We start from the raw sequence: 23,339 nt of genomic DNA on the forward strand, positions 1-23,339 counted from the left end.
TCGCCCCGATGCAAATTGGATAATATTTTTTCCTGTTATTTTTCAAACGCGGCTGTTCTTCCGACAAATTGTAGCATTGTTTTCCCATCGATTGTTGTGATGCACTTCAAATTATGTAAATTCGATACTGTGTTTCAAATTCAAAACAGCGAATCGCATTCAACGAGTGCCTAGTGGCGCGACACTTTGGCACAGTGGGTGACGTTTCTTCTCAAATGGCCAAACTTTTCAAACAGTTTTAAACGGCTTTTTATGGTTTCAATTTTTTTCAATTCAAAAGTCCTTCCTCATCTTTTAAATGGTATTTCGGCATCAAAACATTAAAAGAAGAAGCAAGTTTTGTCTGTAAAATGAATCTTTATGCGAAAACGAATGAAAACATGAACAAGACAAGACCTCAAATACACCATCTAACGTTTACCACATGTAGGCTGCTGCTGAATTCCGCTCTTCTTTTCTAACGAGACACCGAAGATACTAAATGGCTTATGGCTTATCCCCATCGTTGCAACAGAAAATCCCCATTCAAAAACATGTCAAAACACCAATGTCACCTCGTTCCCAAACAGAAAATGTAAGCTAGATGGGTCGACTGTTTCGCAAGCCGTTACTAAATGCGCATGATTCCTGATCTTCGTACAATGGTTGAACTACTTACGATACGATTACGATACTACACCTAGAACACAGATACAAAGGACTAGCTTTGGGTGAACTTTTCTTTCTTTTCTTCCACTTCTAATCGCACTCCTCGTGCTCCCTATGTTAACATTTCGACGCAAAGCGAAGCACGTTGGCCGCTTTATGCTGCTTGCATTTGCTTTTAGCAATCTCGTACGTACGGCAGAGCACCAGATCGGAATACGCCTGCCGGTACTCGCGCGACATTACCACGTAGATGATGGGATTGATGCAGGTGGTCAGGTAGATCAGCAGATACGACACCACGTTCAGCACCTGCACGCTGGGACGGAACAGCTTCACCACCGTGATCGGTAGATAGCACACGAGAAACGCCAGAAAGATCACCAGTATCATCTGCAGCAGCTTCTTGTCCTTGGCGGACATCTTGCCCGCGCTCATGATCGAGGCGCCGGATGTGTTCAGATGCTTCTTGCGCTTTCGCGCATTTACATTACTCGCGTTGCGCCTTACCCCCGGCCCGGATGCGTTTGCGTACCGTGGCTGATTGCGCGACTTCACGTTGCTATTCTCCAGATATCCTTCCTCCTCGGTTTGGTCTGGCGGACTCTAAAATTAGAAGCAAATCCAGACGTTAAACTCCGGGCCGAGAGCTACTCAAAAACACACACGCAGGAAACAAGCTAATCAATTATCACCCTATTGCCACTACAATCGCAGCGATCGACGACCGTGTGGTGGTTGTGGGTCGGCTTCACATCCACTGCTCGGTGTGAGACATCCTCCGTCGACGAGGTGGTGCTGCAGAATATTTCATTCTCCGTGCTTGAATCGATGTAGTGCCAGTCGGCGTCGTGTTGACTAAAGTTGATGTACGACAAGGGCGGCGGTGCTGGCTGATCCTTCTCCGGAGTGATCGTTGCTGACGAGCCGGCGTATTGGCCCGGATGCGGGGCTGGTTGTTGCTGCTGGTTGCTCACTGCACTGGACACGTCCTCCACGCTGTTTTCGTCCAGATTGTCGCCAGGCAGATCTTTGGTTCGCAGCGCGGTCGATCGTACAATGTAGAATATTCGTGCGTAACAAACAATGATCGCCAAACAGGGCAGGGCGAACGCGATGAAAAACAGGAACTGTTTCGGCGAGTTGTCTGTAAATGGGGAAAATGGAGAAGATTGAAGGGCTGGAAGCTCTGATGCACACGAAAATGGTGCCTTACTCTGACTATCAGGCAGTATCGAGCAGGAGTGAATGTTAATGTCGAGTCCAAACTTGCCCCACTTTTCGTGCCACGTGGGCAGCAGCGAACCGAATCCAAGTATCCAGGTAAACGCCACCATCAGACAGAGATTTTTCGTACGATAGATTCTTCAATGTTTCAGTTTACCAAAAAAAAAAATGGAAATTAATTAGCGTTTGAAGTTGCTGCTACAACTCAGAGACCCACACACATCGTTGGCGCTCACCTTTGATACAGCCGCTGATGGCCGATCATAATGTAGCGATTGATTGTGATGGCCAGTATGGTAAACAGTGAGACCGCCAGCAGCCCGTACCGCATCATCGGAAGCAGCCGGCAGAACAAATCCCCATACAGCCAGGCCTGGTGCCAGAAGGTGCTCGCGGCCAGCGGCAGGTTGAAGCAGCAGAACAGCAAATCGGAGAACGATAAATTCATAATGAAGACGGCCGTTGCGTTCCGCGTCTAAAGGGAGGAAAACGGGAGCAGGTAGTAGTACCGGCATCAGCTGTACCAGCAAGTTGCCAACACTCCCTGCCAATGCACTATTTATGGCTTGGCCAATGTCGAATTCTCTCCCCGGAATTCGACTTCTGCTGTTTGGACAGCGAACCAAGGGGGCAGAAGCCCCATTAATCTGCTTGACTCACGGCACCTGTTTTTAATGGCGGCCGTGCCATTCCCGCCATTCGATACGCACCTTCTTACTCTTGACCAAGGCCACTATTGTCAGCAGATTGCCCGGCACGCCGACGACCATGTACGCGATGCACGTCACCGTTGCGATGTTGAGCAGCACCCGTGGATATCCGGTGTAGAGCGGTATCGCATCGCTGGATCCTGTGCGCGAGAGGGAGGGGGGAGAAGAAAGGAGGCGATATTTTGGTTTCACATCCATGGTTCACTTCCAGGCCATCCCTGTCCCACCACACGGATGCGTCATCCACCGTTGTTTACCGTTGTTGGTGAAGTTGCTGTGCTCCGGATGACCAGTATCGAACAGATCCATGGCTACCCTGATTGACCTGCACGTATAGTACACGCACGTACCTCACTCGCACTCGTTACAGATATCACTCATCGCGGATTGCGTGCCGCAAACCTTTTTTCCCGAAAACTCAAGCAGGCAGCAAAGACACACACACACACACACACACACACAGAACAGATGTCTTCCTTCCAGATTATACGTCCACTTGCTCCAACATGGTTCGCAACACTGATTTCGGCACGCGTCTGTCTCTATCGCTCGGTGAAATTGTGAAGATTCTAGGCCACTTCAAAATCGGCAGCAGCAGCAGCAGCCGCCGCCACTAGAGATTGTTGTTGATGATGCTGCTGATGCTGATGATGATGGTGATGATGATGATGTTGATTGTTACTCGAGCTGCGGCACAGAATTCTTAACAACAATCTCCTCCTGCCAACCCGAAAACCACCCCTCCACTGACTGGGGTGCGAGCAAGAGCGTCCGCGAAGAAATTAACCAAAACCCGTACCGTTTAGCCGCTACGAGCGTCGACACATGCGCCGCCTACTGCCTTCCACTGACTGGACCATGCCCATCGGCACGGGGGTCAGCACGGGCTACTTGACGGGCTGCTGGGTTTTCCCGCACTGGAAGGGAATTGTCGACCGGCCCGAACGAAGAGGGAGGGGGGGTTGGTGGTGAGTTTGTGAGAAAAACGGCAACAACAGCAACAAATAGCCAAACAGTATGCATATAAAAATAGAATCAATTTATGCGCACCACAACAACCGACGGCCGGACCGGACGGTTGGTTACAGAGCGGTTTATGTTTTCTTCTCTCCTGCCTCTGTGTGTGTGTGTATTTGTTTTTTTTTTTTTGTTCGAATCGGTGGGTTGATTATTTTTTTGCTTGTTTCGATTTTACTACACACAAAAACGCACGTTCAAAAGACAACGCCAAATGGGGGAGTGGGTGGGGTGGGGTGGGGTGGTGGTCTGAAACGTTCGATACGGTGGGATGAAATAAAATTTTCCAACCGTAAACTGCTCCGGAGAAGAAGGAAGTCGTTCTTTCGGCGGTTACGATGTCGCGAATGTTGGCCATCGGCTTCGAAGGAAATGGACGCAGGACACACACAGGGGGAACGATCTTCACTACACAGAGCACACACACACACACACGCGCCCGATGTTTAATGCCGGAAAAGTGTGTCCATCGCAATGTGGAAAACGACACAGTTCCTGGCCGGCGGACGGTAACGCACTGCAGCGGCCACGGTTAATGCAACAACGACGTCCTCCTCCTTTCTGGTCCGCGGTCAGACTACACTGCGGGATGGCTAGTAAAATGGGGCACACGTACAAGCATACAAACACACACAGACAAAGTCACATGCTCACACACTGGTGCTAGTCCATTGTTTACTTTATTTTGTAATGTAAACTAATTTAGCCGACACCGTAGGATGAAGAAACACTTCGGCCGACACGCTGGACACGCGGTGGTCTGCAACCCTCCCAGACCCACCCGACCGGATGGTGGTGATGGTGGGGGCGGGTGGTCTTAGGGTGTTGGGTGGGTTGTGTATACATGCCGTACCCCGTCGTAGGCAGGCTTTTCTCGTTTTCACTCGGACGAAAGGGAAATTCATGTCGCCGATATTTGCCCGCGGTAGGAAATGCCGTCCCGTGTTTGATGTCGCTTGCACGCAAGTTGGTTTGAATCCGTGCAAGGGCGCGCACGTGCGCTTGTGTGCAAGTTGCAGCGTGCCGTTTTTTGTTGCCGTGTTGCCATGGCAACGGAATAATTTGGCGGGAAATGCATCGACACGTGTGGTCTGTTTTTTTCTCTTGAATATCGAAATAGAAGCGATGAAAGCGAAGCGTCATCATCAACCAAATATGAACGCAATCATTTGACAAACAAAAAATGCTCTTTAAATCTGGGACAGACTGTATGCTGGAAACATGCAAAAAAGGTAGCAATTATGACTGATTTCCAGACTGAAGGAGAAAATGTGTGAACAATGTCGGTTAGATTCATAATCTGATCTGAAAGCATCGGGCATGATGCTCGTATCCTGCAGTGCCAGATGCTACCAGTCCTAGTGACAAAGCTAATCTCTATCCTCCTCTATTCTGTCGACCTTTTTTCAACTATTTCCTTTCCCCCTTGCTTCCAGGACGCAGGTCACATTTTCACGGTACATCAGAAGAAAGTAGAAAAAAATACCAGCTGGAATCAGGACTATTAGAAATGAGAGTGAGTGAGACGGAGTCGGCTCTCTCTTGGTGTTTGTGAGACGGCATGTTAGCGGTCATTTTTCCTTCATTATTTAATTGTTCGAGATAAATGAGGGAGAATGGGAAAGGCATTTCAACAAACAGGACAAACACCAAAATATTTACCACCATTCACTTATCTCACCAACATTAAGCTCGATTATGTTAATGAAACAATGCACGTATTCTAATAAATTTGTAACATTTTCAAATACTCATGCCAAGCGAAAAAAAAATGAATGATTTATCACTTCAACATCAACTGCAGCGGTTTTGTAACAAAACGTTTGCCTCTTCCTTGTTTTCTTCCCGGATTAACTTGCGCCGTATGTATTACAGCCTTTGTTTTGGTTTTGTCTTTCATTCTACACAACATTTGCACAACACGGCTCGGGCCGCACGAAGGAGAAAGCGAGACGGCTAGAGAGCGGAGATGAATGAAGCACGCGCGCGCGCTCTCGCCGAACACGTTCAGAGCGCGAGAGTAAGGCAGCGGTCAGAACTTCGCCGCATGCGATTTTGCCGCAAGCTTTTGTATGGGATTTGACGTTAATGACAGCACTTGCGAATCTGCCGCATGCGGCGATGCGGCAAAATCAAAATCATTTGATTTTGCCGCATCGCCGCATGCGATTTTATTTCAGATGTCAAATGCCTAAAATCATATCAATGAATGATTATCTTTATAAAGAAACAACAAAATATCATTATAATACCTTGAAAAGCTAGAAAATTGAGAAAACTCTTTTCTTGCCGCATGCGGCAAAATCGCATGCGGCGAAGTTCTGACCATTACCTAAATAAGCCGTGCTACCGGCGTTATCCGTGATGGATGCAACTCACACGGAGTGGGAACAGTTGTTCAATTTTATACGTTTTATTATTTCAATTTCTCGTTCTTGATTATTTCCTCAATTAGATTTGTACAAAAACTCACCTTTTTCCAATATCAGTTCATAAAGCCATTAAAATTGCCAAAATGCTCAACGCATACACACAAGTTGGTTGCAGACAGCAAGGTTAAGCCTGCAGACGGCACAGCCCAGCCGCAGCACCGAGGCCTGCTGCAAATCGCACCGCGTGATTATTTACCTCTCGCGAGTCGTCGCGTTACCACAGTGTGCGGTGTACAGTGTGTGTGCGCGCGGAGCACAGTTTAGATCCAGGACCAAGAGCCCTACCAACATACATTCCAACAACTGCTTGTTCAAACAAGCAGCGGCAAGTCTGGCAGTACGGTACGGCATTTGACGACAGCAAAACGATAACGTACAGTACGCACGCGATTTGAGTCGTTCGAGTCGGTTCCAGTCACACACATACACACGCCCGCCCGTTTTAATTTTTTGTCTAACTGCCGTTCATCGTCAAATCGTTGTTTACATTTTCGTCAGCAGCGCTAGATGATAAGGAATAGGCAACGCGTCGGTGCTCAGTCGAACGGGTGTACAGAGGCCCGTGTGCTGTACAGATTTGAGCCACGATCGTTCCGGATGGTTTGACTGTGAGTGAGTGAGTGAGTGAGCGATTGTCCCCGACTGTGGGTAGAAATATTTGAAGCAGGAAGGGAGTATCAAATATTTGAAACCAAAAACAAAAAAGGATGATGTGTGTGCGTGCAAGCCTCGAAAAGACAAATATTTGACGACGGCTAAGAAACCAACGCCAGGGGCTGATTGTGTGTTATCGGTGAGTCCATTGCTCCGGTTTTCTATCACCTTATCGCGCACCCCGATCCGATCGTTCTGCCCAGTGAGTGTGCGCGTGTGTGTGTGTGTGTTCAATACGGTGACAAACGTCCAGCACAGTGTGTCGTGAAGCCGTGAAGTAACGAGCCAAAGAAAGTGCCCCTTTTGTGGCCAAGTTTTGAAAAAAAGGAAAGGGTTCTAGAACGGATTTGCTCCCCCCCCCCCCCCTTTCGTGTTCGATTTGCCATCGCAGCCTACTAGGAGTGCTGCTGCTGCTGCTGCTACTCACCGGTACAGTATGAGTGTCTTCACCTATCGCCTGCTTGCATTGACCGTGGTGTACTTTACCTGCCTCAAGGTTGGCCAAATGCTGTATCAAACCCTTGCCAGCGGTGAGGTTGAGAATTAATACAAAAAAGTGGCGTTTTCTAAGGAAGGGAACAAACACATACATACACAGACAAACACATATGTGTTGTGTGATTGCAAAATTAAATGTGAGTGAAAACTGTGTGCCCTACCCATCACCCAATCAAAGGTGTGTATAGCCGCACGTGTGTGAGAGCGAGTGCCATAAGAAGGGCGAAGAAGGTACGGCGAAGAAGTTTGCATTGTGTACACGTCTGTTCCGTACAAAAGGGGGAAAGATAATGTTCTGTGAAAAGTGTACAAAAAGCTGAGCCAAATATGCTATAATTGTGGAAGAATTGTCCAAAAGTGAAAGCAATAATCAGTGCCAGTTGTACGGGATCATCTCCCCTTGTGTGCAAAAACAAACACCAACGATCGAGAATCTAACCGACGAGTCGTCTTCCGAGTGGCCCTAAACCCGTTCTAGTGAGTATCTTTTAAGTAACCTTTTGTTTATGTGCAAGTGCAATGTAATTTATGTGTGTAAATAAACCTCCGGCAAAAACGGGCTTTAACCACCCCGATGGGCGTAAAATCACCAAACCGAAACCTTCGAACGGGGACCATCGATCGGAAAACATCAATCCACGATCATCGTACGTACAAATGCGCGGGTTTTTTTCTCCTTTTATTGCCCTGAACCTAACGAGCAATCAATCGGCGGAAGGTGGTGTGCTGTGCCCCGAATGATTAGAAATCGGAACCGACAACACGGACACGGACACATCGGGGGGAACAAACGTACCCTGTGTGCACCCCCTGCCCAACATGCGAGTGCTTTTCGACGGTCCGAGTTGTAAAGGTGTCCGAGTTTGTGTTTGTGTAAGGGCAGCAGTTGTATCCAAAAACAATAACATCCAAACAAACGCATGTTTTCGCATGTCCCCTCGCATGCATGCGTCACGCACACACTTGCGATCGTTTTTGTCTTCCCCTTGTTGCTGATTAACCCACCAGGGCGGTTCGATAGCCCCCCCCCCCCCCCTCGCGATCGTACTGGAATTCCACCGCGTGTTTTTTGACTCATCGATTAAACAAAACCACACAACGCTAAACGTTTCAGCCATCCGGTCCCGTTCTGCCTTTGCCCGTGTCTTGCCAAGACGTGCCATTTGCACCTTGGCAAAAGCAACACCGCGCAACAGTGTGTCGCGCGTCCGTGAGTCATAGGCACGCACAAACACGACCATAACCTGCGCATCAAACTGTACAAACAATGAGGTTTTGTGGCCGTCTTTTTACCCCAAGCGTTTCCAAGTCTTCCATGTTTGTTGTAGAAAAAATCTACCATTAGGCGTTAACATGTAACCTAATCAGTAAGCGAGCAGAAGAATTTAATTTTATATATACGTTCTCCGGTTTCCTCCCTTCCCCCCCACGATTCCCCGATACCACCGATTAGGATGACGTGCACGACACCAACGCCTCCCAAACTTGTTTGTAGGAGATGGCGTCTACGCTCGTTCGTCCGGACCTACTTGCTACTATACACACACTTGAGCCACTTGGGGTGACCCTTTTTAATTGGTGTTAATTGCATTTAATTTCGTTGATCGAATGTTCGACTGTCCCTCGGGGGTTCGGATGATGCCGGGTGAGGCTGTAAAGTGAGCTCTGGTGATGAATCGGTCACCGGGGAAAACGGCCTGCAGACTGCAAACAAGTGTCCTTTTCTGTACCGGGGTCAGTATTATTTCTCGGAATGTCACATGCGGCTGTAGATGTCTTCATACAGAGTCGCATGCTCGATCGCTTCCCCCGGCCAATGTCTTTGTTTTGTTTGAGTTTATGATGTTCCTGGGTGGCTGCAATGCATTGCCTTGCAAGACAAAGAAGCGACCAAGCGACCTCTTGGAAGTGGAGTTTTTGGTTTGGTTTGTTATCTCTCCACCTCAGGCGGAATGAAACGACAATTTAATTAGAGCTTCTCTGGGGTCAAATTAATCTCTCTTTTGCATGGAATCTTTGCTTCTGATCAGATGACGTTTTATTCTTCTAATAAATGGCATTTAATCGTACACACTCTGCTCACTGTCTGAAAGCAGCTTCCTCCAACTGTACGTAGCGTTTAATTCGCAAACGATTGTGCCTCTCCACCCGAAGCCGCCATCCCAAGCGGCATAACGCGTCATTGAGCTGTCTAATAAATATTAAAAAAAGGGAGGGAAAAATTCTCAACAACTCCATTGCATCATCACGGCTCGGTTGCAGTGCGCCCGATAAGGGCGCTTTTGCTTCTACATGCTGCCTGTCCGCGAGATGGCAGTTGCCACCATTTGTCACCGACACGCCGCTCACATTCTCCCGCTCTCTGTTATCGCGGTTGTGTTCTTGCGATGTGTGCCTCTCCATTTGCTCCAGAATGCAACCAAGAATGCAATTTCCAATCTACTGATCGGCCCGACAATCCCGTCTTCGAAGCACAGGGATTCGCTGCTTGTGTTTCATCTTTTCGCGCTATCGCGCCTTGAAAGCAAAGCGAACACATTTCGATCCTTTTTCCTTCCAAGCGCACAAAAAAACAAAAAAAACGTGATGAACGATCGTTTATTTGCTTAACATATTTAACGTTTTCCTCCCGCGAGGGGAAGCAAACTAATCCCCAACTCTCTGCGCGGCGCAAAGTGGAAAACCCACATTTTCAATAATTCCTTTTTTATGACTTTTCTCCTGTTTTTCCTTTTTCTTTCACAGACACCACCAGCAAGTTCACAACCAACCAACCTTTCGCCGTCTCGGCCGTGCCATGGATGAACTCATCAACGGGACGCTCCAGCGTCTACCATTCGATGACGGGGGACGATGGAGCAACGTTACTTCCGTTCTGCCAACGATCGACACGGCGACGGCCGGGGAGGAGACCGACTTCCCGGACGAAACCAGCAGGTAAGGCACACCGAGCATAGGATAAACCGAGAGTAAGGAAGGGGGGCCAAACATGTGCCAAAAATGATGGGTTTATTGCCTTTAGCGTACGATCATCCGCAAACGACAGTGAGGATCGATTTTTGGCGTTAGTTTGCGTGTTCTATTTGAGACTAAGATTTCGAGTTTTGAGCTTCAGGTTTTAGGTTAGGAACACTCAAGTTATGTTTTTGAGCTAATATTTTCTCTTTATTTGTGGTCTAAAGTGATGCATGTTAAAAACCTACAAATTTGTGTTTTAAGAATCAATACCGCACCAAAAGCATTCACAACTGTAATAACTTCCTGAAGTCGCGTTTGGCGATGCAAACCAGAAGCGGCTTGGTAGTCCCCCCACAAAACTACGGACCGCTTGATGTTCGTCCGTTCGCACCCCCCGGCGGGGGTAGGTACAGGGTGGACGAAGGTCTATCAACAGGGAAATCACGATCAAATAAACGATCGCTGCGCGCATCAAAATGATGTTCAAAATGATGGGAGCACGATGGGGCAGCAAATAAAACACAAGCCACAACACCATAAAAAGCAGGGGGCGTGGGGGGTGGGAGGCGGTGACCAGTGTAAAAGGGTCCCAAATTAAAAAAGGAAATAAGCAATGAATTTTTGTTTGTTGGTGCGCAAAACTCGAAGGGAGCGTAATGCGCGAATTGCAAGGCGGACTACGCTGGTAATGGTACTTCCTGTCCCGGGGCACATGGCAATGATGGCAAGTCGCAGTCCCCTGTAAAACTCTATCAAACTGTGTGCCAATCTAGCAAGGACAGTGGGTCCAAAATTGTATTCATCCCGAGCAGCAGGGGTGAGCCGCCAGCCGATGAAGGGGGCCGGACCCACAGTGCGTTCCCCAATTGACCGAATAAAGTTGACCAAAGTGCACCGAGGGGAGGAAGGGAGGAGGGAGGCGTTTCCATTTGACCTATGATCTCTATCATCTAATCCGTTTGATTGGCTGTTTCTGCTGGCACTACTGTGTTTGGTTTTGTGCCGTTTTTACTGCTTCTAACGTACGTATGACAACAACAAAACACGGTAAATTACTCATCCCTTCTGCCAAGATGAGTGTTAGACAGCTCACCCGATTCTCTTAATCATCTTTCGATGGCACACTCAACGGGTCCCCGGGATTCCGCGGAATATCCGACTCATGGTAAATATTTTCTCTCCGCAACTTCCAGTCTGCTGCTCCGCGCGCCTTGTTTGGAACTAATTGTCAAGCACGATCTTACCTTACCCCGAACGGAGGAAGGGAGAGCGAGCGAGTCTGTCTCTTGAAGGCAGTCTGACTCATGTTCCTCACGCTTACCCCATATAACGCTCTACTCATTGTTGCATTGTGGCTGCGGAAACCTGAGTAATCTGCTACTAGATGACCTACCCGCGTTTGTTGTGCGAAGGCTTTTGTGGTTACCTGGGCCTACCTGCCTTGTCCGAGCTAGTTTGGGAACATTGGAAGGGCTATTTTTAGAAGCCGTTCCATATCCCTATGTCCCTTTGTAACTCTAGCTTCGAGCTTACCAAACGAACGGTTCTATCATTAGCTGCTTTGTTACAAACAAACAAGGCAACACACTGTAACACTGATCGCGTTTGCTTCTCTTTGGAATGAGCATTATTTGTGCTGGCTTAGTTTTTTCCTTTTCAAATTAAATATCTAGTAAGTAATAATGTAATTGCGATTCGAACATACACATACCAACCACCACTGCCTTTCACTTGCGCGACGATCAACTTGGTAGCCGCCGTCCCTCGGGCAGGATGGATGGATAGAGCGCGCTGGCATTAGTTCCGTTCCTGCGCGAGCCTGCGTCATCTGAGGCCGTGTGGCCGTGTAAACGCGTGGAGCTGCATGGGAGCTTAGTTACACCAACAAACACAAAACGACTCTTATTTGGCTCTTATGACGAGCGAAAGCATAATACACGGTGCCGCCGCTGCCGCCATTTCATGGATACACGGGTGAGAGATATCAAGGCAAGCGCAGAGCGATGAGTTGTAATCTGATATCTCCCAAGTGGACAATGGAATCATTTTTTGTTTTTGGGTACGGACGGACGGACCTTTAGAAGCCTCTGGAGCTGCCTGGAGAAGGGAGAAGATCACCATGCGCGCGGGGAACCCTTTTGGGATAGCATTGACATTTAAACCGACATCGAGAGGGTTTGGAATGGTGGATTTAGTGTGAAGGACGTTCGAGGGTTTGGGAGAATTCAGAGTCCAAACTCGGCAAAGGGGGAAATTATGATCACATGATCGTTTTGAACATATTCATTTGCCGGTTTCTGAGCCATCATCTTCCAGTGTATTATCTCAAAAGAACTAACTCATCAGCATCAAATAATCTGTTTGCCGCGCTCTTCTTAAGTCCCCTTTGACTTTCTACTTCCTCCACGGTGCACCTAGAATGTAGCATAAACGCTTGTCACAATAAGAAAACATTGCATTTCCTCCACCACACAGATGCTCCGTTTTTTCTCTCCTGTTACTCCTTTTTCCTCTGTGTCTTTCTGTACAGAACCCCAAAACTTCCTGCCCTCGTCGAGCGTGGTTTTTTGTTTATAAATAAAACCGGACCACGCGTGCTCACTCCACCAGCCCACCAGGGGCTGTGTACTGTTGTGACCCAAGAAGCATTCCTTTTTTTTATTCCAGTCCGGATGTTGTTCCATATGCAGTGGGAATAAAACTTCAACCGCATTGCAACAGACGAACCAACTAAAAGAAAAACAAGGAGTTGTTGGGAGTCCAAGCCAACTTCTTCTTCAACTGTGTGGCATGTTTGCAACCCAACAGAATCTTCTGGCGGAGTTTGTCTCCAGTACCCGTGCCCCCGGGAAGTAAATAAAAGTGATCGTTTATTGATTTAGTGCTGGAGGAAGACTTGCGGGGAACATTCCCGCCTCACAGATGCATTCTTGTTATTGTTACGTCTGTCCGTTTATGCTGCTGTTGCCTCGCTGAAGCTGAATGACCGAATTCTTACGCATCCACTTTTCCACAGATTTTCCCGCCCATTGCTAACGTTTGCTGCCGTCGCGACGATCACAATTATGGTCACGGGAATTGTGGGCAATTTGCTTACGATTGTCGCACTGCTCAGATGTCCCAAGGTGCGAAATGTGGCGGCCGCCTTCATTATCAGGTAAGCGTTGTTTGGCGGTACGTGACTAAGCTGCATTTGAGGACATTTAATGGCCGAATAGACTAAACGAAAGCAGTCAAGTTTAGCATTACACAGACAAAACACATGTTGTCCAAACAAACGGCACGAAACCTATCAACTGAAGAACTCAATAGCCTCAAGGAATCTCAATAGCCAAGGAGACACAACAACACCTCCCGTCAATAGAAACATGACCTCCTCCGACATTCGATATGTTTAATGCTGCTTTACGCTGTATCGTACGGTCACCAGGATTTCGTTACACTAATCCAAACGGTTCAATTCGCTTTCTTTCCGATTCCAATCTCCCCCGTCCGTCCAGCCTGTGCATAGCGGATTGTCTGTTTTGCATCATCGTCCTGCCATTCAACGCGATGCGCTTCATCCAGGGCACGTGGATGCACGGCGAGACGCTCTGCACGCTGATAACGTTTATGCAATACGGCAGCGTCGGCGTGTCGCTGCTTTGCATCACGATGATCAGCATAAACCGGTAAGCGACCACGGCGCGCCCGGTGCTTCCTTCCGGTCTTTGCCTCTTCTTCTTCTGCTAACCGTTTTGTTTTCCCCCTCGTTCTGTTTTGCAGCTACATTATGATCGCACACTACAGCATCTACCCGAAGGTGTACAAGACGTCCTGGATTATGGTGATGATCGTTGCCTGCTGGCTGTTTTCCTACGGCTTCCAACTGCCAACGCTTTTCGGTGTTTGGGGTAAGGGACGCATTGCACGCCGCTTGCGTTTGGATGTTGTGGATTAATGGTGTTTGTTTTTTTTCTTATTTTAGGGAAATTCGGTTACAACCACCAACTCGGTACCTGCTCGATACTGCCGGACGACGAGGGACGCAGCAGCAAGACGGCCATGTTCATCATTGCCTTTATCATTCCGTGTATGATTATCGTGATATGCTACAGTCGCATCTTTTGCGTCGTGCACAAGTATGTTGGGAGAGTGGCTGGCTGGAGTGTTAAGAAATTCGTAATCACTATCTCTCTCTCTCTCTCTCTCTCTCTCTCTCTCTCTCTCTCTCTCTCTCTCTCTCTCTCTCTCTCTCTCTCTCTCTCTCTCTCTATCTCTCTTTTCTTTCCTTTTCGATCGGACAGATCGGACAAGCGGATGAAGAACCATTCCAAATCACAGTGCAACATTCCAAACAATCTGCGATCGGCTGCCGATCCGGCCTCGCCCCTGTCGGCCGGCAGTTCCAGCTCGGCCAACAACAACTCCATCAGCTACACGGCCAGCTCGTCGGCGGTGAAGGTCGCGGGCGCCGCTCGCACCGCAGCGGACGCGCGGGACGCAAAGGCCCGGCGCAACGAGTGGCGCATCACCAAGATGGTGCTGGCGATCTTTCTGTCGTTCGTCATGTGCTACCTGCCGATCACGATATCGAAAATCGTCGACAAGAATGTCTCGGTGCCGGGTAGGTAGAACAGGGGAGAAAGATGGGCATGAAGTGTATTCCAATATAATTCTAATTCGATTCTGATTCGCGCTTTTTTCAGTGCTGCACATCATCGGCTACATTATGCTGTACCTTTCGGCGTGCATCAATCCGATCATTTACGTGATCATGAACAAGCAGTACCGGCAGGCGTACAAGACCGTGATCTTCTGCAAACCGTCACGCCTGCTTGGCTTCGGCGGTAGCAGTGTTGGAGGTAAGAACCATCCATTGCTATAGGGTTTCCAACAAGGAAGAAAATCCATTGGATGTTTCGTGTTTTCCAACGGGTTTGTGCGTAGATGTTGTACAATAATGTGTAGAATCTGTTTTAACTAAAAAATATCTCTCTATCGATTATAAGGGAAGTGGCACTGTCACTCCTCATTTCTACATGACCGTCATAAAACATGGACCGTGCAAAAAAGCCCACCATGATTCAGTGATTGTCTACTCGTTGGTGATCGTTTTGTTTCAATGTTTCTCTATCCGTTTGTCTATCATGCATCACGCAAAGCGGCAAAAAGGTTCATGTTGTCCCTGACGTGCCGGAGCGATTGTAGCCACACCGTACTACACACACACACACACACACACGCGCGTCTTCTCGTCGCCTTCGCTGTACTTTGGACTGTAAAGAAGACAATTTTATTGCACAATTATCTGACCGCCGATAGAACCTCGATCATACCAGCGCCAGTGTATTGATCATAGGCAGTTTAACCTTCACTTGGGTCAAACATCGCGCCCCACTACTGGTGTGGTTTGGTGGTTTTTGCATTCAATTGTTTGCAAAGGCACTCTTCTATTTGTTACCTTGTTTATTTTTTCTTCTAAATCTTATCAAAAACCCCGTGACTTAGATCCCGTTTTCGTTTTTACTTGTGTACATTTTATTTAGAGAAATGGAAAGACATCGGGTACAGCTACAACCACAGTCGTACCATGGTGTCCCAAGTTTCAATAGCCGAACCAGAGTCGCCCCCATCCAGCCGACTACGCCAAGGTAATCGGAACGGGCCCCGATGATGCCACTACAAACTACGCCAGAGTTTGTCCATCCGTCATCGTCCGTCCACGATCGATGTGCACCTCCCCATCCATATTTTCTAAGTCTTGCTCTGCTTGTTCGCACTTCGCTTGGATCTGTCCTTTTCTTTTTACACGTTTGAAGATGCATCTTTTCAAAGCTTTTCTATTCTGTCTTTCCTCTTTTTTCCCCTAGTAGTTGCTTTATTGTAATATTTTCCACAATTCTTCTCTATCGCTGAACGTTAATCATTTTGCCAATGAACGTTCTTCCACAAATCTCTAATCAAAGCCACTATCATGCGTTTGCCCACTGTTTTGATTCACAAAATTATCTACTGCATACCATTATAATTCCAAATTCAAATATCATCGCTTCTGCAAATCAAAACCGCGATTGAGATTGAGACTAAAAAAACGATGTGTTTCGTTTTCTTACAGATTCGCCGCACCCACAACATTTAGTCGCCATTCAAGATAGTTAGTAGAAGATAAGACTTGTGAGAACTGCACAACCCTAAGACACACAGGAGGACAGTGGACTGAAAACGCATTATCTTTCTCCCTACACTAATAATAATAATAGTAATAATAGTAATAGCCGTGTACCGGAGCACACAGTGAGCAGTGACCGCCCTGCTGATAAGCCACTTGAATGACCAAAAAACATGGAAGACATGGCCGAATGGAAACCAGCAAACCAGAGCTTACGTTCGCCAAAACGCCACTTATGACACCAAAACGACTCCAAAAAAGCACCACAATTCGAGGGGTTTATTTTAAAATCGCCTTGGGAACCTGTAAGTCCCAAACAACTACTACTATGTAACATTCACGATGCCAAATAGGGTTAACCAACACATTTTCTGCAAGCTAATGGCAGAGGCGCGAACGATTTCGCTAGCGAAAAAGGTTGAATTTCGAGGAGGAAGTTTAAGGTTTGTTGGTAGTTTGTAAGAATGAGCGCATGAGTATAGTAATAGTGTTCTTAGTTCATACAAAGCGAATGCAAAGCTCCAAAGATGTGACGAGAGTTAGCAGCCAAGAGCAGCACAGAAAAATGTCAAGACAAAAGGCCCGGCTCTTGTTATCGTTTGCAATATAGTTGATAAGATTAAATTATTCGCCTTTAGTTTCGGATGCGACGGACGCGGTTTCTGAACAGCGGCTACTTCCCGCAAGCAACGACACTTCTCTCTCTCTCTTTAACCTGTACAAAAATCAAACCGATCAAGTGAATAAAGACAGCTCTTAACGTAAACGCCAACAACCTGCAATGATATATGGGCCGTTGTTTCGGTTTATTAATTTTCCTCATTTTTTCGCTGCTGCCGTTGCAACTGTACAGAGAATCTTGCGCATTAAAAGTAGCAAAACCTTTCCACTAACGTGAATTAAAAACTTGCTAACCTAACAACGGCACAAAACTCTAGCGCGTTCTGTGTTTAGTAACGGTGCGAAGGTTTTTTGTTTTATTTGTTTGCTTGTTTGTTGTTGATGCGTTTGGAGGGAACAAACTCCAAACTCCTCCTTTTTCTCGGCTTCTGGCAAGCGTTTGTGAAGCGAATGGCCGCAGGCAAAGTGCGCAACTGTGTGGTCAGCTTCGAGACACCACACCCACCTTACTTACACGTTACTCTCTTACATACTAACTGTACATAGTGGTTATTTTCTCCAGTGGAACTACCTTCGTCCGTCTCGGGTGTTTTTTGTCTATTCTATCTTCTATCCTCTTCTTCGTCCATGAGGACATGATGCAATCAAATCCTGTTGTTCGTCCGTGTGTTGTGTCGTCGTTTGTTAACTCGCTTATGCTAACTCTACACGCAACGAGCCTCCCAACAGTGTTGTGCGCGCGTGGGGCTGAACAAAAGCTAAAAGCGCTTCGCCTAATTCTACACTAATTCACTTGTATATTTGCTCGCTATCTTTACAGTTTCAATTTTCAAAGCTGTCGTTTACAGTTTTGTAAACACGCCGGCACAAAAACCCGGTCCAAACTCGGTTTCTAACGCTCGAAAGCTCCGTTCGGTGTCGTATCGGTGATGGGAGCCATAGTCATTGTTTAGCTGGTAGCACCGTCGTGAAATTGTAGCGCTTCCGCATTGCCGTAGCAGCGCCGTTTAAAATCTCCAAGCCGTTTCGGCAAGTTGGACTGATCGATCCGTACCGATTGCATCGTGTTGCTGGTTGGTGAAGAAGAGACGTTGCGGTACGGTCAACAGATGCAACCGAAAAATACAAACGATAGAACTCTGACCACTTACCTGGTTTTGCTCAGCATCACCACACTGCCATTTTCGCTCAGCTGCTGTGCATTCAGCGAGTAGAGCTTGCACAGATCCTGCAGCTTGTCGTGCTCCGCTTTGTCCACATCGTGCAGGGTCAGCTCGCGCTGCTGATCATCCTGAAGAAACCTGTGAGCGTTTAACAACCACAAAAACGATTAATATTATGGCTGTGATTTATCCCCCTCCCCCCATTACAGTCGCTCACCTTGATAGCAGCTCATTCACGCTCGATATGATGGAAAACCCCGGCCGTTCTTCGCGAATTCTTCTACACCCGGCACGGATCTCCCGTATCTCGTTCGCTAGCGGCAGCCCGGGCGCAATGTTATTGACTAGAAAGGGTGTATTAATGCCGGCCAAATCAGGCCCGATGGGTAGCGCCAAGCTTGGCTCGATACCGCTCAGACCGATGGCATCGACCGCCACCACCCCACCCACCGGTTGCATCGTTATTTCGCTCGCCGCACCCGGGACGCTTGCCGCCGTCAACAGCTCATCGGCCGACATGAGCGTATCGTCGTCCGGCTCGTCCTGCCGATCGACATGGGGCAGCAGACAAGCCCGAGTGAGCGCGGAAGAGGATGCACCTGCCAGGCCGGGCGCTCGATTGCCGTGGTACGCCTTGCGGAAGTCGTGCTTCGAAGCGAACGTAATCATTGCCTCGTTGCCGGGCCAATCGGTCAGCTCGTCGTCACCCTCGTGGTCCGTCTCGTTCGCCAGCACCGCTTCCGAGTCGCTCGAGCTGAGCGAGCTGGAGCTCAGGAAATCCTGCCCTCCGCAATCCATCAGCTGTCCCTGCCCTTCCGGGCCGCCGGCCATCATCAGCATCTGCTTCTTGCGGATGTACTTCGATTTGCGATGGCGATGCTTTTCCTTCGGGTAGCTTCCCTTTGCCTTCGTAACTACAGCTGCTTTCATCGGCTCCGGGATGGATTGGACAGTGTCGGGGCCGGTGACGGTGGCCACCGTTTCCGAAAACGATCGCTGGATGTTGAGCGGATTCTCGATCACTACCGTACCACCACCGAATGGATTGATTAGCAAAGGTTTGGTCGGCACTTGGGTCAGAGGACCGATCTGGCCCGGAGCTGTCGGGGGTATAACGGGCGCTATAGTAGTGGGTGGCGCTGATGACATACCGAACGGATGCAACAGGGGATTCAAAGCTTCCCCAGGTAGAACCAACGGTGTTACCCCTCCCAAGGTCGGTTGATTTTGCGGAACGCTCTGGACAGCATTCGTGCTGACCGTCGTAATTTGATGCGGAGCAGCAGCAGTTAGTCCCTCTCCACCATGACCTTGACTTCCGATCAGTGGCAGTATGGGCAATGCCGGCTGCTGAATGGCTCCCGGAAGCAGAACTGGCTGCTGCTGTTGCTGCTGCAGCGGAATCGAGAAGTTAAACTCTCCCCCGGTCGGTATGGGAACTGGCGCCGAGGGCGCAACGATGCCGGTCGATCGCGAAGCCTCCAACAGTGCCGACCGTTCGCGATCTCTGTCGGCCGAAATTCGCTCAATCTTCGAGACGACCGTCTTGTTCAGGGGCAGTATCCGTTCGCACTTCATCATGCTGGCCGAAAAGGATGCGGCCCTGTTGCGGCTCTTGTACTCGCTGTACGATGAACCTTTCGGGCCGAAAAACTCTCGCTGCCTCGGTACGCTGCTGGAATGCTGCTTGCAGAAGTCGTAATCCAGCCCACCCCGGTCACGCTGACCGCGCTTCCGCTTGCCACAGAAAAACATGGTGCTCCTGTGCAAAAGGGAAAGATTTGGAATGATGCACCACATCGCACACATACAGACTACGCTTAAACTGACCTAAAACTTTCCGGGCACGCCGAGTGTTTGAACACGCGCTTCTTCACCGTGCCAGCGACCGGGAACAGTGGATTGCCCACGATGTGCGGTGTGGACGGTGTCGTCTCATACTCGACGGCCATTCGTTTGTACTTCCGCTTCCGGCGCATGTTGGGTCTGGGGAGGGGGGGGGGGGGCGATAGAATCAAGGTCAGATTGAGTATCATCTGCACGAACGGATCCCATACCTAGCAGGACTGAAGTTTTCATTCAGTGAGTCGGATTCAAAGTTTCCCGAGAGTGGCGTTTGGCGCAACTTGAACGTAAACGCCACGGAATGTCGATCATCGGAGTCGCTCTGGACGATGTTGTTGCTGCCACTCAGGTAGGGCGAGTCCGCCTGGTTCATCACTACATTGCATGCCGGTGGATCCGTGGGGCTGCTGGAACTATCCTCCGTTGGCTGTGGTGCACAAGCTGCAAGTATGGAAATGGTGAGAAAAATCGAACCAATGCAACACAAACACAAGTGCACGACATACGCAAATTTCCCGTTGATCGTGTTCGGCGGCGCACACCCCACCGCACCTTGCTCGTGGTGGTGCGCGACGTTTCCTCCAGCGCCAACGTCAGATCGTGCGAAAACTGTTCCATCCTAGCAGGCGACGACACACATTCGCGTGTCACGATACACACGGCCCACGGGATCTGCCGATAAGGGCCGCCGCTACTCCCTTCTACCGCGTGAACGTGTCACACACGAACACGACGACGACGACGACGACGGTCGGACGAGTGCGCTCTAACTATGGTCCTTCGTTTCTTCTTCGGATACGCTCAGCAAAAAACACCAGCAATGTTCAGGTATCCGGGGTAGAACGAAGCGAAACGAGGTTTGCACCACGAAACTACGGCCACCACCAAATCTTCTCCGCGCTTTTCACGTGCGGTCGTCGTCGCGCTCTCGTATACGCTTCTTAGTGCGTACGGATGGGCGTCCGCACTGGGTACAACAGGGACATTTGGGGCTAATCGCGACTCGTTCGGCCATATGAGCGTTTTGCACTTGCGGAAAAACGGTCCTACCCTAGCAAATCCGAACCCGACCGAGTCGCCAATTTACATACAACACATCACCAAACTACGGAAAAACACAGAGAGCAAAAAAACGCACCAATCCAGCCAACACTCGCAGGCCAATGCAAATCGATCTCCGTATTATTATTGTTGATGGACATTTGCAGCGACGTCGGGTGGGGGTTAGCGCGACATGACAGTTCGCGCGAGCTGTCAAAACCACGGATAATCGGGTTCGAGTTGGGGTTTTTGAACAATCCCGTTCAAATCGATCGTTTTTTGAAACTGGACAGGTTGAGCGTGGGATTTGATCAGAAAGCGTTAAATATCGATAAGGAGAGCATTTAGACGTTCTTTTCTTTTGGTTTTCTGCTCCTTCTTCACAATGAGTGTGAAAAAGAAACATCATCTGCCATCTTCTAAATCAATTGATAACGACAACGGTCAGGATATTTTTTTCCAATCCCAAGAATTACCCTTCCATTTTGAAGCAACTAATTACTGCAACAGAATTACAAAGCAATTAGAAAACGTCGCCAACCTTATCGCATTACCGGACGCCAGAATGTGAAAGCTTGCTTAGCGCGACTCTGATCCGGTCTGTGGCTTGACCTTGGCGATCGCCTGAACTCACCTTTGTGTCGCTTGCTGCGAATCTATTCAGTCTTCGATCATCTGTAGTTTGAAAACGGTGTTAGATCCGTGATCATTCACTTCAACTCTGCAATCCATGATATCATAAAACAAAGCAAAAATAGAGTAGACACGATCGCTTGTCGATCCGACTCATTTAAACCGCCATGTTGTCAACATCGTCAAACGGGAAGATCAAACGATCATCATCATCATCATCATCGTCATCGTCATCATTAGCGGGTTCATTGCAATGCCTGCAATTGATTGCAATCAGTGTTTTGCTGTGGTGTAGTGCGTCCAGTAGCCTCGCCCAAGCACAGAGAGTAAAGGTATTGAATTATCTTATTTATATCACTATCTTATCTTCATCCGAAATAAATAGACAATAAATTTACACAAACTTCTCTTGTCATCGGTTAGTTAGTGCAGTTAATAAGTGTGATTCCTTTGAAACCATTCGCGACTGTGGCGAACGAAATAGTTGAAGGTCAAACTATATAGTGGGATCAAGGGCGGCTTGTCTTCACTGGTTCACTGAATCGAATCATATTGGAATTGATCATTTTTTTCAATTCTCTTGCAGATGGCCAGCAGTGATAGCAGTTATCAGGTGGTGAAGCTCCCAAGTCCACGGACGAAGCTAGGCGAGGGTCCAGTGTGGGACATCGACTCCCAGAGCCTTTACTATGTGGACATCAACACACCGGCCGTCCTGCGCTACGACTATGGGGAAAATCGTACCTACAGCGCCAAGCTAGGTAATTGTGGATATGCTTCAGTATCGTGTCCCTCCGTTAGCGACTAATACTTGACCATTTTCCAAAGCAGCGGGTGCAAACTCCATTTCCTTCATTGCTCTCGTCACGGGACAGCCGGAACATTTCGTGGTTGGTGAGAACAACCGAGTGACGCTGATCCGTTGGGACGGTCGCTCCGAGGCGGCAAGTCACGTCCGTGTGCTGGCCGATTTGGGCCCCAGTCAGAGCCACGTTCGGTTCAACGATGGCAAGATTGATCCGGCCGGCCGTTTGTACGCGGGCACGATGCAGCTAGAATCGCTGGGCGATCTGTTCGCCCAGAAGGAGGGCCAGCTGTTCCGGTACACCAACGGGACGATGGTGGTGCAGAAGCAGAACGTCAGTATCTCGAACGGGTTGACCTGGGACGAACCGTTCAACCCGCTGCGCATGTACTACATCGATTCGGCCGCGCTGGATGTGAAAGCGTTCGATGTGGATGCGAACGGTGATCTGAAGAATGAGACGGTGTTTTACGACCTGCGTGTCAATGGCGCACATCCGGGATACGTTCCGGACGGAATGACGAGCGATGCGGACGGTAATCTGTACGTTGCGACTTGGGGCGGTTCGAAGGTTATGAAGATTGATAAGGGGTGAGTGTCTGTGGACGTTTGTGGAGTTGAATGTTCTTCGTTTGGGTTGTGTCCTATTTGTTTGATATTTTCCCTTACAGATCGCAGAAACTGGTGCTGGAAATTAAGATACCTGCTGAGCAGGTAACATCGGTAGCCTTTGGCGGTCCGCAGATGGATGAGCTGTTTGTCACGACGTCTTCCAACGGGGACAAGCCTGCACCGGCCGGCGAGCTGTTCAAAGTGACCGGTTTGGGCGTCAAGGGAAAGCCGATGCATAAGATGGTACTGTGAAGGATGGGTGGCATTAATAAATCAGTTCAAAGTTTTTAATTCTTTCAAACCTTGAAATAATTACGGATGGAATTA

General features: G+C 48.6%; 4 protein-coding genes across 9 annotated transcripts; 2 read left to right on the plus strand and 2 right to left on the minus strand.

Annotated features, from left to right (window-relative positions):
* Nucleotides 1-343: 343 nt before the first annotated feature.
* Nucleotides 344-4,316, minus strand: LOC120950599 (protein trapped in endoderm-1). Of its 2 annotated transcripts, XM_040368775.2 has the most exons (7): nt 3,891-4,316; nt 2,840-3,499; nt 2,583-2,722; nt 2,109-2,347; nt 1,862-2,010; nt 1,341-1,792; nt 344-1,251 (listed from the first exon to the last, which is right to left on the minus strand). In XM_040368775.2, exons 2-7 carry the CDS (start codon nt 2,889-2,891, stop codon nt 766-768), a joined length of 1,518 nt encoding a protein of 505 aa, XP_040224709.2. In that variant the 5' UTR covers nt 2,892-3,499; nt 3,891-4,316; the 3' UTR covers nt 344-765. The 2 variants fall into 2 exon arrangements, with proteins under 2 accessions (XP_040224709.2, XP_049466885.1); XM_049610928.1 differs by having other exon boundaries at nt 2,840-4,316.
* Nucleotides 4,317-6,204: 1,888 nt separating this feature from the next.
* On the plus strand, nt 6,205-18,063 carry LOC120951550 (G-protein coupled receptor moody-like). 4 transcript variants are annotated; one of them, XM_040370326.2, is made up of 10 exons: nt 6,208-7,660; nt 9,929-10,120; nt 13,158-13,298; nt 13,642-13,812; nt 13,907-14,034; nt 14,109-14,262; nt 14,428-14,747; nt 14,830-14,985; nt 15,670-15,774; nt 16,239-17,079. In XM_040370326.2, the coding sequence occupies exons 2-10, from the start codon at nt 9,981-9,983 to the stop codon at nt 16,280-16,282; spliced, it is 1,359 nt and encodes a 452-aa protein (XP_040226260.1). In that variant the 5' UTR covers nt 6,208-7,660; nt 9,929-9,980; the 3' UTR covers nt 16,283-17,079. The 4 variants fall into 4 exon arrangements, with proteins under 4 accessions (XP_049466887.1, XP_040226260.1, XP_049466886.1 ...); XM_049610930.1 differs by lacking the exon at nt 13,158-13,298 and having other exon boundaries at nt 6,205-7,660; XM_049610929.1 differs by lacking the exons at nt 15,670-15,774; nt 16,239-17,079 and adding an exon at nt 17,734-18,063 and having other exon boundaries at nt 6,209-7,660.
* LOC120951547 (uncharacterized) lies at nt 17,049-21,096 on the minus strand. The gene is made up of 6 exons (XM_040370323.2): nt 20,428-21,096; nt 20,134-20,362; nt 19,907-20,062; nt 18,294-19,838; nt 18,065-18,214; nt 17,049-17,983 (listed from the first exon to the last, which is right to left on the minus strand). The coding sequence occupies exons 1-6, from the start codon at nt 20,537-20,539 to the stop codon at nt 17,863-17,865; spliced, it is 2,313 nt and encodes a 770-aa protein (XP_040226257.2). The 5' UTR covers nt 20,540-21,096; the 3' UTR covers nt 17,049-17,862.
* A 544-nt stretch (nt 21,097-21,640) lies between these two features.
* Nucleotides 21,641-23,336, plus strand: LOC120951552 (regucalcin-like). 2 transcript variants are annotated; one of them, XM_040370328.2, is made up of 4 exons: nt 21,641-21,927; nt 22,182-22,356; nt 22,427-22,991; nt 23,072-23,336. In XM_040370328.2, the coding sequence occupies exons 1-4, from the start codon at nt 21,763-21,765 to the stop codon at nt 23,262-23,264; spliced, it is 1,098 nt and encodes a 365-aa protein (XP_040226262.2). In that variant the 5' UTR covers nt 21,641-21,762; the 3' UTR covers nt 23,265-23,336. The 2 variants fall into 2 exon arrangements, with proteins under 2 accessions (XP_040226262.2, XP_040226264.2); XM_040370330.2 differs by lacking the exon at nt 21,641-21,927 and adding an exon at nt 21,966-22,085.
* The last annotated feature ends 3 nt before the right edge of the window (nt 23,337-23,339 follow it).

The sequence above is a fragment of the Anopheles coluzzii genome, chromosome 2 (genome assembly GCF_943734685.1).
Source record: "Anopheles coluzzii chromosome 2, AcolN3, whole genome shotgun sequence".
Lineage (NCBI taxonomy): Eukaryota > Metazoa > Arthropoda > Insecta > Diptera > Culicidae > Anopheles > Anopheles coluzzii.